Here is a 15,359-nt window from a genome sequence, read left to right as displayed (position 1 = left end):
ATCTGATAGGCTGACGGGTAAGGGGTCTTGGCCGTAGTGAGAGGATCCTGTAGTTAGGAGATAAATTAGACACGATTTCTGTTGAAAGACTGTTTATAATAATAAATTAATTGCTATATACACAAATTTACGTTTACGTACACTAATAATAAAATTAAGTCTAAAATCAAAGTGTTTCGTCGGTGTAAAGTGCCACTGAAGCACTTTCTTGTGATCTGGTTTTCGGTCATTCGTTTTGCTGAGTAGAGGCCGCTGAAGCACTTTTTTGCAGTCTAATTTTGGTTGTTCGCCTGCTGAGTGGAATGTTCAAAGGTTGTTTGATATTTGACGACTAATTATTATTTCATATTAAGTGTTCACTACAAATTATTGACTCAAAAAATAATATTGAATTTGAGTTTTCACAGGTACTTACGTATTTCAATACTTCAGATATTTAAAAAAAGAACTATAAGGCAACTTATGTTTTGGAATGTTTAGAAAATAAACAGTAGAAAAAGACATTTTATACGCATTGAAGACGAAATGGGGATGTCCATATTAACAAAATGCTCATAGTTTAGGTAATTTAACTCCCTCAATAGCGATAAATGCTTATTAGAATTCCGAGAGTGTTTACTGTAGTCCAAAGTTCCTTTCTTGGTTCTACCATATTTGCTGTTTACACTGCGGACTTCGTCTTCGCTATAGTTAATTCTAATTATCACTTATATGTAAATAACATGCGACGAGTTTGCTGTTGCTACTGCTACTCTGTGCCGAATAAAGAGTTACACACGGCGATTTTTAGTGGCGATGCAATCGCTTATAAATCCCAAGTGTATCGCTTATATATCCCAAATCGCTCGCTTGCATCGCATTTGCAGCGCGTCTGTAAAGGCAGACGGTTAGCCACTGCATCGCCTTTGCATCGCTGCTAAAGGTCACTGTGTTTTAAAAGTTTTGCCATTATTTGTAGTACTATGCGCCAAGTTGTTTTTTGTTAAATCTTTAAATCTTGCTATAAAGACTGTTATTCCGCTTCAAAATTGAGTTAGGAACCTGGACTTGCTTTTTGGTTGTAATTTACATTTTGAGGAGCCGGTTGATTGTAAAACAGGCAAAAGTTTTGGGGCCCGTAATCGCTTTAAGAAATTTGTAGACGTCGCTACAAGGTCTGTGTTGTAACATAGCATACAGACACTGTTTACCTGAGAATTAACTTTAAAAAATTAAAAAAAAAAATTACCAATAAGGTCTTTCAAGATACGGAGGATTCAGAATGCATATAAAAGATCTTATCAAGCAGTTCCTTGTGTCCTCCAGTTACCTGTGCGAAACTATGATGAAACTAGGCTTTTTATTAAGGACACCCGAAATCAGATCGGGATCTGTACGTTGCGATCTATTACTCCCTAGTTTCCATCTAGATTTGCTCTATTTATTTGTGCCGTCAATCAACTAAAATTCCCTTTTCGACCCTCGTCACTACACCATCTATTGTTTAAAACACCTTTTTCGTCTTTGCCAACTTCAGAGTTGCATTTGGGACGACCTGCTTCCTTCATTTGGAGAATAAATGTAACCGTCTTTTCTTTGGTTTGACTTCGGGATGCTTTTGGTTTGAAGGTACATGTTGCTTTAGCGTGCTTGTATAGCCATTTTAATTTTATATCATTATTTTTTGTTTTGAATTATTTTTCCAGTTCCAATTTATTTTAATGATTTTGTGGGTTAAGTTATATTTTGGGTTTTAGGTATAGTAACAGGGCTTTGTACTGTCGTTGTCGTTTGAATCTGAGTCATTAGTTCCTTTTGATATATGTTTTTAAGTTCTTTGTATTATTATTCCACTTTCAGTAATATTATCTGCTATTTCTGACTTGTTCTATTGTAATTTTCCGACATGCTATAAACTCTTTTAGTATCTTCAAGCAGGTTTAAAAGCACAGAAACACTTGCTTGCAGGAATCGGCTGTATGCGAGTAAAGAAAGACCGGTCATTGTGGTTTTCTTTGAAAGGCCTATATAGTGGACGTCTTTCTTCTGAAATGGTGATGATTACGATAAAGTGTAAAAGTGACTAATGAATAAAAATCTAGTAACGGTGGAATAGAAGCGTCTAAATATATCACTACACTTAGTTTAGAGAAATCGACTTATTCCAGTCAAAACAAGCTTCATATCCACGTTTTCGTTCTTACTACATGAGACATAAAATTTTTTCTAACTGGTTTGTCGTACGCCGGTAAGTGTGGTACCTCCTTTTATTTCGTGGGGAAATCCTCCTAGGATACCTCTCCGCCGCGGGGGCAGGACTTCTACCGGCTAAAACCCCACGGTGGCCTTCAGGGTGCTCTAGTGGGAGGGATCCGGGATCGACTTAGCGCACCGGAACCCCCCCAGTACCTAGGAGGAGCTACGTGCTCCCCCTCCCCACCTCACAACGAAACGGGCCATATCGCCCTGTCGTCCTCCTCGCGGCTGCCAAACTTACTGGCGAACGAAGCCCCCGCTCCGGTTGCCCTCAGCCGCGAAGGTACGCGGCCGCAGAGCGGGATCGGCCCTCTCCCGATCGCGCTCGGCGACCTCTATCTGGAGCATCACCGCTTCACAGAATGAGACCACTGCCTCATGGGACTCTTGATCAGCCAGCATAGCCGCTACTACGCCTGGTGGAGAGAGATCTCGCCCGATCCGGGCATCCAGGTTGTTCCGCTCGCAGGCCCGCGCGCTGGCGCGAGATCCACGGCTGTTTCAGCCTCTCGCGCCACTTCTCGAATGCCCGTCGGCTCTCCTGCCACCGCACTTCCGGGGGCGCAGCTTCCTCCACCTGGCGGAGGCGCGCATAAATACGCGCGTCCATCTCCGCCAGGATGTCCAACGGGGGAAACCGCGCCAGGACAGTCGCCGCATCGAAGGATACGGTGCGGTTTCCTCGTGCGATTCTAATGGCCATGTGGCGCTGCACGCCATTGATCATGGTTCTGCAGCGCCGGACGCCGTCAGTCGATGTGAGCAGACAGGCGCCCCGTATAGGGCCACAGATTGCACCACCCCATCGTATAAGCGGCGAACTCCCTCGGAAGGGCCCCCAGATTGGGCAGCAATCGGTGCAGTACATCTCTGTCGATCCGGGGAACCAGGCACCGGAAGTGCTCCTCGAAGTCCCAGGTACTTTAAGTACTGCCCTACCTGGACATCCACGTCACCAACGCGAATCGAGTAACTGGGTGGTTTCCTCCCTCGCGGGAGTTTACGTAGACCCAGCTCCTCTATTTTTTCGACGACGCGAGAAACCCCGCGCTCAGCGAGCCGGATGGCCCTCTCGAAGTCCTCCCCTTCGGCGTGCACCAGGGTGTCATCGGCGTAACACACCAGATGCGCGCCCGCGGGGAGTTCGACCCTCAAACTGCATCGTATGCGAGGTTCCAAAGGAGTGATCGTAAAAATCCTGCGGAACCCCACACACGACCTCTCTGCGGTGGCTTGCGTCAGCCCGACCCGGGAAGTGTGGGACCTCCCTAAGACGACTAATCACTGATTACCCATGAGGCGTCCATGCGGGAAATTCTAGCTTGACGTCACTGACAACGCTATTTTGGGCGTGTTTACGCACGTTTGTTCAATGGCCCAATAGCAAGCATTTACATCATTTTATTTTGTAATGTAAAGTATTTGTTTTATGAATCAATTGCAGTGCCATTCAGAGCTTTAACCCTTAATTAGTCGCGTAAAAAAGTTACGCAATTGGTTGGTACGGTGTTGGTGTGCGATACACCAAATTAGACTCGTGAAATAAAATACAAAATACGCGCAAAATCAGACTTTTATTAATGACAATATTTGAGCACACTTATTTTTCTAGATTATAAATGTGTTTCTGACTGATGAAACATATTATTAATAAAAAAACAACAACATTCTTGACAGCTTATTTTCTTCATCACAATTATCGCCGAGTAGAATCATGTGAACAATGCACATATGTTTGTTTTAAGCCTTTCAAACATTCCATCTTGATTTTAAGGTCCTTGATTTTAAGACATGTATGGCTTTGTTTGTATGAAGGCGACCGGATTGCTATAGATGCCAATTCAGGATCTTCACTTTCAAACCCTTGTGTCGTTTTTGTAGCAGTCGAGGTGGTGTGCGAATACAATTGTTTTTGTTTTCGCTTTGTTCTTATGCACAGTTATGGTCACTTCATGGTTGTGCACCTTCAGAAGCACTATCAATAGCTTCTTCATTGTCCTTCAATTGCTGCGCAATCTCTTAACAGTCAATTTACGTGTCATTTTAAAGCTACTTCAAAACAAAAAACGAAAAAAGCATTAAAACAATCTTTAAAATGGCAACAAATTCGTTCTATACATATCATTACAACGTATTTTTGTCCACCTCGACTATTTAACTACATAAAAATAAAAAAATTACTTACCTTACGGAATTTTGTCTACACAAACGGTCGGCTGGGATGTCACGCACTCCAAACTCGCTCTCCAAGCACAACTATAAACAAACGAGCGCAGATTACGAAAGAATTGTGAAGTACAATCGCGTTTATAATTCTAACCTAAAGACTGGCGCTGTAAGTTAACATTTTAAAAACTTGTGAGCCTAGAAACCTGCAATGGGGTGTGAAACACCCCACGCGACCAATTAAGGGTTAAGTCCATTGACTTACAAATAAATGGACGACGGGTCTAATACAAAAACCACGAAAAAAATGTCCCAAGGCACCCTATTGTCGTTGAATTTAAATTGTAATGTCATCGCAGTACTGTCTAATTTTGCTTGCTTCGCTGTCAGTCGAACAAACGGAGACTAAAGCGTGAATGATGCTCTGTATACGATTTTAACGCCCTATAACTTCGGACACTTTTTAGCGCGGACCCGACGTCCATATAATTGTAAGTCAATGGTTAAGTCACAAAGATTTGTGAGGCACTGCCACTGTGCATGTCACTTTGAAACAAATCCCATGTGCCTGTGATTTCACCGGCACCCTTACGTTTTAAGACCGGAACGCAGTAATGCTCTCATTACTGCTTGACAGCAGAAAAACACAATTTAACAAGGAGCTTTGTTTGTGAGTTTGTGATAAGCAACACATATAACGATATGTTAATGACACACAAATAAGCAGGCTTACTTGTAACATACCAAGAACCTCGCGGTATTATATTATTGTAACAACATCATAAACAATTTTTTATTCCGTGACTGTTTATAACAATAAATTTACATAAAACGAATCTTTTTACTTTTAAAGTACTATCTGATATATATAAGTAAGTTTAAAAGTACAAGCGTCCTCCCCGGCGACCCCTACCTCTGCTCCTGCGTTTTGCATCGGGCTGTTGAGGTTTATCACTTTTTTACAAGTAACTCTGTATATTTTTGTTTTTTTTAAATAACGCACACACTCAACATAGCCCCGCACTAGGGAAACCCTGTGTCGCGGGTGCCATGGACACACACATAGACAACCACAAATTACACCCAAACTCACGAGAGAAATAAATGTAAGCCATACAAACATTTCTCCCGGCCCGGGAATCGAACCTGGGACCTCTGCGTGGCGGTCCGGCATGGTAACCGTTCGGCTACGGAGGCAGTGAAATTATATAATATATGTAAGTGAAATAGGCGAACGCTTATCTACAAAGTCATCTGATCTCCAGCGAGGATGTATCGATGATGTTACGCCAATGTCTAGTAAACGCCAATTCTCTCTAGTCTTAAATAGACACAAATGAAAGGGGTATAAACATAGTAGAATAAGAATAAGTATGGTAACTCCATACAAACGTCGCAGCGCGGCTTGTATGTTTGCGCGCTAGTCGCGCGCCGTGTACAGACGCACACATTTACATAATCTAAAGCGTGAAACACACAGAGAGCGGATGCGAGTCGGGCGCGAGTCGGGTCGGGATCGCGGCGGGTCTAATTCCGTGTATTTGTATGGCTGGCAACGCATAGGCAGCTCATCTGATGTTGCAAATGTCCATGGGCGACGATGACCACCTCCTATCAAATGGCTCGTCTGCTCGTTTGCCTCCTTCTTTACATAAAAAAAAAACGAATGAAAATGTCACCCTTCATACTCACCTCTTTCATCCATTGTATTTGTCATCATACACGATTGTCCATTAACCGACCCACATTCCATATTTGTTCAGCGCAAGTGCTACCTAAACCATCAATTATAATTTGGTCACAGTGGTTCCTGAAATAGCAGCGAAGAGGCTTAATTTATCCCCTCCGCTCGGTTTCGAGTATTTGTGGTACTTACAAGTGAAACAAGCAACATAATCGATGGCATTAAGCTTTGAATTGTAAAACTGGAGGTACGTTACTTAATATAAAATTAGATAACGAATGTTTCAGCTAACAAAGTTTCCGAAAAAAAAATTACTTGACTTACTTAAGTTAACTTAATCGTAATTGAAAAACACCATTTTAAGAATGTTTTACTTGGAACTCTTGGAAGATGTGAAGTGAAATTATGTCCGAAAATGTTACTTTAAGTGTTTTTATTCAATGTCCGGACGTTTCAGAACCATAATATTCAATTATTTTTTGCGAAATTACTAATTTGTTATAATTATTAATACAACGATCGAACACTTAGGAAAAATTCCTTCGATCGAAGATATTACTCTAAGTAATAATATTTTAATAGCAGTAGAGCTCCTTGTGCAAGAGTTTAACAAAGGTAAACGCTTCATTTATAGGGAACTGTATACGTTTTTACTATTGACTTACAATTACATGGACGTCGCGTCCGCGCTAAAAAGTGTCCGAACTGATAGTGCGTTAAAATCGTATACAGAGCGTCATTCACGCTTTAGTCTTCGTTTGTTCGACTGACAGCGAAGCAAGCAAAATTAGACAGTACTGCGATGACATTACAATTTAAATTCAACGTTTTAGCTTTTTCATATTCCTTTACATGTCACTACGTTTAGAAAGGTTGACTTGGGATATTTTTTTCGTGGTTTTTGTATTAGACCCGTCGTCCATTTATTTGTAAGTCAATGGTTTTTACAATAAGATTCCGGAGCATAAAATAAGATTATCATTTCCTAAGTTTAAAACTTACATTAAAGGTATTTTAATTGAAAAGTCATAATACAAAATTGAAGAGTATGTGTTAGATAAAGCAGTATGGAAAGCAACACAAGTCTCTAGATTCCACACAATTATGATTCAAAGTGTATCCATATATATATACATAGAATTTAAGTTTATTTGAAAGGGGCAATCAGCGTAGTGAACGAGCAGTAGCTTAAAAAATAACGTTTTCAAGTGTAAGAATTTTACCTATGGGAACAAATGTTTATTCAATTTGATATGAATTCGTCTAGGTAACCTTACCTATTTCTGCCTCCAAGCAGTAATGAGAGCATTAAAGCCTTCCAGTTTTTAAGGGTAAGAGTGCTGGTGAAATTATAGACACACGGGACTTGTCAACTTACGTCTATAATAATACACCATTTATTTCAGGCCATAGCCCATAAGATAATGGCGTTAGTTACAAAAGAAAACCTTAGAACTATGTTAGTATGATTGAGATTTAAGCTCTGAGTGGCACTGTAACTGTTATGGACAGGCGTGTGGCTCTAGCTTATTACCATCACATCATGCGTCCAATTTATAAGGCAGGGGGCAGGTGCTGTGCTAGTAACTATAGGCCTATTCCTATTCGCTGTTCTCTGTCTAAAATTTTTGAACTACTATCAATAACAGACTTCTCAATTTCCTGGAAACCCAACACATTCTTGCGAAGACCCAGTACGGGTTTAGAAGACACAGATCTGCAGAACTTTTTGAGGTCGGTTTTTTGTCAGGATGCACCACCACTTTGATATTCAAATATTTTTTGTGAAATTACCCCACTAGTTTGTTATAATTATTAATACAAAGATCGAACAAATAGAAAAATTCCTTCGATGGGACCGGATTCATCCCGACGTCTCATAAACCACCTCACCAATTTTTCTATGTGCTTGTTGTCGTGTCTGCATATTCATTATGTTTATTCAAATGTCTTCTTAGAACAAAACATTGAGCTTGAACATCAAAGTCGCTATTCTTTGCATCATAATAGTTCTAGCACCAACCAAGTTTCAAATATAAGTAACAAATAAACATCTATTACAAAAGGAACAATATGTGTGGCAAACAAGAACAATCATCGACGTGTATCCGAACGCCAACGCCCACAAAGACGAGTAAACAACGCTCACTTTAATGAACAAACATTGTTTGAATGAACAAACCTACTAGCGTATAACCAAGCCGTTGTAACACTGTAACACTAGTCGTATGAACAATATGAGATAATTGAAACTGTATATGAATTTTAAAGAACAATTCAGTTTTCAATATTGACGTAAGAGCAATTTGATCAAAAACTTTTGAAAATTCAATACAAAAAACTTTTTTAACTTTTTAATAAAAACAAAAACGATTTTTCGTAGTGCTTTGATCTTTGTTATAATAATTAAAACAAACTAGTGGAGTAATTCCTTAGAATAATAACGCATAGAAACCTAGTCCGCACACGCTAAGTGTGGCAAATTGAAGCGCTCCCAATGGGCCTACACGAGCGGGCGGGCCGTCGGTGCTCAAGGTCAACATGCACCGCGAACAGCTCAAGAATTTTAGCCAAAAATGACGAAATGTGCGGTAAATGAGTGTAAAAACACGTCAGACAAACATAAAATAGATACTAACATCACATTCCACAAGGAAGTAACGCGTTTCAACTTGTATTTTTATATAAATATTCACTAAAACCGAAAATTAACCTACTACTAAAACTAGCCTACATGAATTTTATTTTTGCCTCACTTGTGACAGTTCGTTTGATACGAAACTATCATTCTATGCGTTATTATTCTACGAGTAATTCTACACAAAGTAATTGAATATTATAGTAGTAAACGTCGTGTCATTCAATAGGTTTTCAATCTTTGCATTTGGTAGGTCACTAATTCGAGTGTCTGCATTCGCGGTAGCACTGCACGTACCTGCCCATTTATAGAACGAAGTAGTAATTAGATACATTATGTAGGAGTTAAGGTAGATGATCGATTTTGTTAGTCGATACATATAGATGTTCTTTGTACTAGATTGTGACAGATTTAGGCAGATTCAACAAGCTTGCTTATTGTACTCCTCGTGCGATGTCATACTCTCTATCGTGGTCTTGTTGAATCTATGATAAATTACTGTATGGGAACGTATGGTACTACCTACGTGACACATCTTAACAAAATTAGGTCACTCCAAATACGCTTCTTAAAGGTGTTAGCTGATAAGAAGGTGCGTAAGGGAACGCAAAATGTCAACATGTTATTTAAAATATGTAAGATAATTTTCCTGTTGAAAAAAATGTTTGCTTTCTCAAATATTACAAGAATCAAGCCATGAATATAAAGTACCAAAAAATTACAATTATCCAAAAAGACAAGAAATGATTGGCAGCTATGAAACTTTTAAAACAAATAACGTATATGGTAAAAGAACTAAGGACTATTTAATTCCAACATCGTTTAACTGTCCGTTACACTTAAAAAAACATTAAAGGTAAAAAAATAAACTTAAAGTTTGTAAAAAATAAACTTATAAATGACAACATCTGTAGTCAGACATGGCAGCTATAAAGGTAGAAATAAATTTCTCACAGATGGCGCTGCGGCAAAAAAGTTGTTAAAGACGAAAAACAAAGATCTGCAACTTGTTCGTTCTGCCACTTAGTATCATAAAAAAAGTCTATATGAACCCCCAGGGGTTTCATTCAGTGGCCAAGTCAGTCCATTTAGGTTATTGTGACTAAAATTTTGGCTTTCCATAAATGGCATAATTCCCATGACGCATATAGTACCCATGTACATGAATAGTACTTTTTAACCGACTTCAAAAAAGGAGGAGGTTCTCAATTCGACTGTGTTTTTTTTTGTATGTATGTTACGCGATAACTCCGGTATTTGTGAACCGATTTTCATGATTCTTTTTTTGTTGGAAAGAGATCTCCATAGTGGTTCAATTTAATTTTGAAGAAAAACATCCACCTCTAGGGGTTCACGCATGAAGATTCATTTTTATAAACAGCGCCTAAATTTTATTATAAGGAGCAATTATTTTAATGGTTGATTTTGCTATTCTCCAATTCAAGGCGTTTTTCTCTCATTTCATTAGTTAATAATTACAGGATAATATACTTGAATGTTTAAATAGTAAAAATTGCCAGGGAAATTAAGTAGTGGACTTTGGTCCAAGATTGACCGTTTCACTTTAATATTTTAAACTACAACTACAAAAAATAAAACAGAAGCAAAACGTCTGCATGGTAATGTTACTGGATAAACCTACGGAAAAGTTGCCGGTGACAACACAATAAAACGCTCGTGCATAAGTTTAAAACTCAAACAATTTTTTTAAAAGGAAATCTTGCTTGAAAACTTTCTATGTTATTTATAACACTAGTCACGTAAAGAATTTCGACATTTTTCATCTCGCCCCCAGCTTCGCGTGTCGGAAGTGGTTTCCGGCCAGGAGGAGTGAGCCTTTGACAGTGCCATGTCGGCGTTAAAAGCTGAGGCAGTGTCGTTGACACTTTTTCTCGAATTTTTCGGCTAAATATTTTGATAGACAGGTTATTCCTATGTATGTATAAATGTGACAAAAAAATGACATCATGACATTGTTGGATCTATTTATACAGAGATGTAAAATATTGACAATCCTGCAGGACTGTAATAATAATGCTAACATCATAAACAATAACATTTGTTACACAATTTTGTTGTACAAAATATAGTAAATAAAAAAATAATAATCTTTTAAGTTACTACTATGTGTGTGTACTATATGAAATTTTTTACATTTGTTTTTGGGACTAAGTTCAAATATGCAAACGTCCTCTCTGACGATCCCCAACGCCGTTTTGCATAGGACTCGCTACTGGTTTTTTTGTTACCCCACAGAGTTATCATCGTTTAGAGCGATCAATTTAAATATTTTTAATTATTAATACAAAAATGGAAGACTAAGAAAATTCCTTCGATCTGGCTGGATTCGAACCAACGTATTTCAGCACCGAGTTATGCCAATGCTAACAATAATGTACAAAATAACGCACACATAATAATAATGATAATTAGTAAGATCGAACAAACTCAGAGATAAATTCTTTCGATCCGGCTACACCTGAACCAGAGCGACATTTTAACCTAACGCGGACTAACGCTCTCCTAACTGAGCGACGGAACGAGTCAGCAGATCTAACGAATTTCTCTATGTGCTTGCTGCAGTCCTTTGTTTTTGGTTTTTAATGACTTTATGCTGTAGCGCCATCTGTGAGAGAACTATAATATTTTTAGCTGGATTCCGTTCTGAATATGTAAAAGTATATCGTGATTTTGGAAAAGATTCATAAAACTCTACTACGTTTTTATGCACACAGTGACGAGCAGAGAATGCGAAACTTTATAGTGAATAAAACACCCATTTACTTCTTCTATATTTTATATACTTAAATAGTGCTTGGGCGTGAATTCTGGTTACACGAGCGTCTATTCTGTAATACTGCATTCTTGTATAAAGACAGCGAGTTACGTAGTCGACCCATATTCTGGCCTGAGTCGGATTGTCACCTTCCTTCCTAGATCCACACCTGTGAATAGCATATGGATTGATGGTGATGAGTGGCCATTTCCGCGATGTATGGAGCCAAGAATACATTATTGCGACCTGTCTTATAAAGCATTACTACAAAATCAGCATAACGAACTCGGTAAGGTTAATTATTAACGCAAAATTTTAAATTGTTTCAGGCGGGTCGGCGCTGCTTTGGCGCCGGTGGCGGGGAGGCGCCCGGTGCCTGCCGAGTTGACAGCATGCACATCGCGTCCAACCACACCAACTTCACCGACCTGGCGTTTGAGCCCACCCTGCCGCCCAGCCCCTATAGCCTCGCCCAAAAGGTCGTCATTGCCTTCATCGCCAGTGTCCTCTCCTTCCTCACCGTCGTCGGCAACTCCCTTGTCATGATCAGCTTCAAGATTGACAAGCAACTACAAACTATCAGCAACTATTTCCTGTTCTCGCTCGCTGTGGCTGACTTCGCTGTGGGCCTGATTTCGATGCCTTTGTACACCATGTTCACTATATACGGGTACTGGCCGCTAGGCCCGTACGTTTGTGACACATGGTTGGCGCTAGACTATTTAGCGTCCAACGCGTCAGTGTTAAACCTTTTGATAATTAGTTTCGACAGGTATTTTAGTGTGACACGGCCATTGACGTATAGAGCGAAGAGGACCACAAGGCGTGCTACGTTTATGATAGGCGGTGCGTGGGGTTTCAGTCTTGTGTTGTGGCCTCCTTGGATTTACGCGTGGCCGTACATAGACGGTGAACGAAAAGTGCCGCCTCACGAATGTTATATTCAGTTTATAGAGACGAACCAGTTCATTACTTTCGGAACTGCGATCGCGGCGTTCTATGTGCCAGTGACGGTAATGTGTATATTGTACTACAGAATATGGAGAGAGACTAAAAAACGGCAGAAAGATCTGCCGAATTTGCAAGGAGGGAAGAAACACGACTCGTCGAAAAGATCGAATTCCAGGTGAGTTTTAGAATTATCTAAAAATAAGTTTTAAGTGTGCACCACAGACTGGACGTTCCCCTTACTTTGCAATCAATTGGCGAGAAGAAAATTTGTGTTATTTTAATAAAGTAGGTAGTTTTCTTTATAAGTGATTTATTATATTTCCGTACAACATTACCGCTAAAATTAGTTTTCTTTGCGACTTTTAAACATTATTTAAGTTGATAATTTTTAATAACAGTGTTCACATACCTGTTACGATGCAAGTCGAAGTGTAAAAAACATTACGCATGGATACAAAGGTTGATTGAAACAATGTTCTAGTGTTACTTTTAAACACCTGAAAATCTTTTATTTATTATTTATTTATTTATTTATTTATTAGATTTGCCAACAGAAATACACTATTGTACATGAACAAACAATAACATTACATAAAATACTCGAGTGTAAGCCCAATAATAGGCAAATACAGCATGCACATATCAGAAGCTCGTGTCAAAAGCATTTTTTGTATGTTACATTACAGACAAATTGATGGATAAAACAAAACCAATAAGTAAACATGCTAAATTAAACTGTAAAGTTATGGTACTTTTAGTCTGACCATTTATACAATAAAGTTTTATATTTATTTAATGACAACGAAAACAAATCTAAGTCAGTTAATCTATGTTTACATGTTTTATGAGAATTATTGTACTCTCGGCAAACTCGGTTCAAAATAGCATTGTAGCCAACGTTAGTTCTGAACTTTTTGATTTTAAAAAGACGATAGTTACTTGGTCTGGCGTTGTGACGTGGAATAGAAAACTGGAGTTGTGATAAAAGTTCTGGGTTCAATCAATTTGCCCCGAAATCAAACGATGTACAAAAACTTGATCGGCAATCCAACGGCGACGTTGAAGGCTGCACATTTGAAATGAACTTAGTCTGTCCTCATATCCCTTCATTAAGTGCAGCCTTCGTTGGTGGACTGTCAGGAAAAAGAGAAATCGCTTTTGAACGCTTTCTATGCGATCTATGTGATTTTGGTACATTGGGTTCCAAATGGGAAATGCATATTCTAAATTAGTATGAACTAGGGCATAATAAACTATTTTCAACGTCGTTACACTTTTAAAGGACCTACAATTCCTCCATACGAAGCCCAATCAAGAATCTTTGACAGGACTTGAGTATGGTATTGTCATCCTAACGATTACACACGAAAATAGGTGTTGTAGCACCCCTAACGCTGCAATTCACACGAAAAGGATCGCCATCTCGCTGTGCAGGTAGTAGCAATTTGCTATTGCCGGCCCACGCTTTGTTTTTACGACGTACCTTTTTCGCAAGCTAGTTTTCCGTGCCTACATCAACATAATGACAACCGTTTGACGCCCGCTTAGAAGCGACGCCACGCTATGACCAAGTGTCGCCTAAGCATCTCAAAGGCACCCAAGCCAACACATAATATAAATGATTAGGCAGGACATTATAGGGCTAATTACTTGACTTCGCAGTCACCTTCGGCTAACACTCGTGCTCAATACGCTGCTGGTAGCCCCAATCATGCGCTGTATAAAGCCTACCCAAGGTTTCAGTTCCGATCACATACTGCCACATAATCGCAAGGGTAAAGGCACCCTTTTGCTTCACACTGCGCAGTCTCGATCACATTGTGTAAACCCTCTCCAAGGGCACAGTTTCGATTACTTCTTGGTACAATACGGTATGAGCAAGGTGTGAAGTCTTTGGCGAAAGTTTCCAGATGAAGTACATTTAAAAATATGTTTTGAATAAAAAATAATCCTAAGCTAAAATACCGGCATGCTATGATGGCCGTTGTGACGTTTGTCTGCTCATCAAGTTTCGTATTAATTCATAAATACGTTGAAGGGACTAAGTAATTGATGTACATTATTGTCAATAGCGACGTGCACTAAAATTTATGGATTGCATTTGTTTATGGACGGCATTTGTTTTTCGAAATTCGACATTTTTAATAATGAAATCTAATGCGACCGTCGCTTATGGGATCGCTGGCCAGCACAACTTCTCCGGCAAACTCGCGTCAAAGCTCAATGCACAACAAAGCAGTTTCAAATTGACGATATATTATTTGCGTTTTATTGAAACTGTTTAATCAGCTACCTCTTGCAATATCAATTATAAATCTAAAAACTTATATATGAGATTAGCATTTGATTATATTTTTTTTTATAATGAGTTGAGATTTGACCTCACCATTGTGACCACCAATCTGTCAAAAAAGCCATCACAACGTGCCGGTACTGTAAAGATGTTCACTGTCTCAATTACCTGGTCTCAAACTAGGGAATTTCCTATGAGTACGGCGATCTCTTCATTCAGTGCACATAGTGCAAATCGTTGGGTCACAGAGGGCGTGTTAGATAAAGATGTATGGAAAAACGACATGGCTCCAGAATCCACACAAATTTGATTCAAAGTGTATTCCATAGTATTTAAGTTTATTTGAAAAGAGCAATCCCTAGAGTTTCTTGCTCGTTCTTCTCAGGGAGGTCAGCGTAGTGAACGAGCTGTAGCTTAAATGTGTTGTTTTCAAGTGTAAATTTATTTTACCTATGGAATAAATAATCTTTGACTTTGACTTTGACTTTGTCAACTCGCATATTCAAAATTTTGTAACACCCTGTATGATTTGCAATAAATAAATATCTCATAGGTTTTACTGAAACCGCAGCAAAGTACAACACCTGTCATTAACCAAGACAAGCTTCGGGTTAAG

General features: G+C 39.1%; 1 protein-coding gene across 1 annotated transcript in view; it reads left to right on the top strand.

Annotated features, from left to right (window-relative positions):
- LOC113229817 (muscarinic acetylcholine receptor DM1-like) overlaps positions 1-12,629 on the top strand; it is a 108,369-nt gene extending 95,740 nt beyond the window's left edge. The window contains exon 2 of the mRNA XM_026463496.1: positions 11,829-12,629. Coding sequence (XP_026319281.1) covers positions 11,892-12,629 — 738 coding nt within the window. The 5' untranslated portion in view covers positions 11,829-11,891. The remainder of the gene's footprint in view (positions 1-11,828) is intronic.
- Positions 12,630-15,359: the final 2,730 nt, after the last annotated feature.

Source organism: Hyposmocoma kahamanoa, unplaced genomic scaffold, assembly GCF_003589595.1.
Source record: "Hyposmocoma kahamanoa isolate Upper Pololo Valley unplaced genomic scaffold, ASM358959v1 62, whole genome shotgun sequence".
Taxonomy (NCBI): Eukaryota; Metazoa; Arthropoda; class Insecta; order Lepidoptera; family Cosmopterigidae; genus Hyposmocoma; species Hyposmocoma kahamanoa.
Note: the sequence above shows the minus strand (reverse complement) of the source record. Positions and strands in the feature narration are given on the sequence as shown.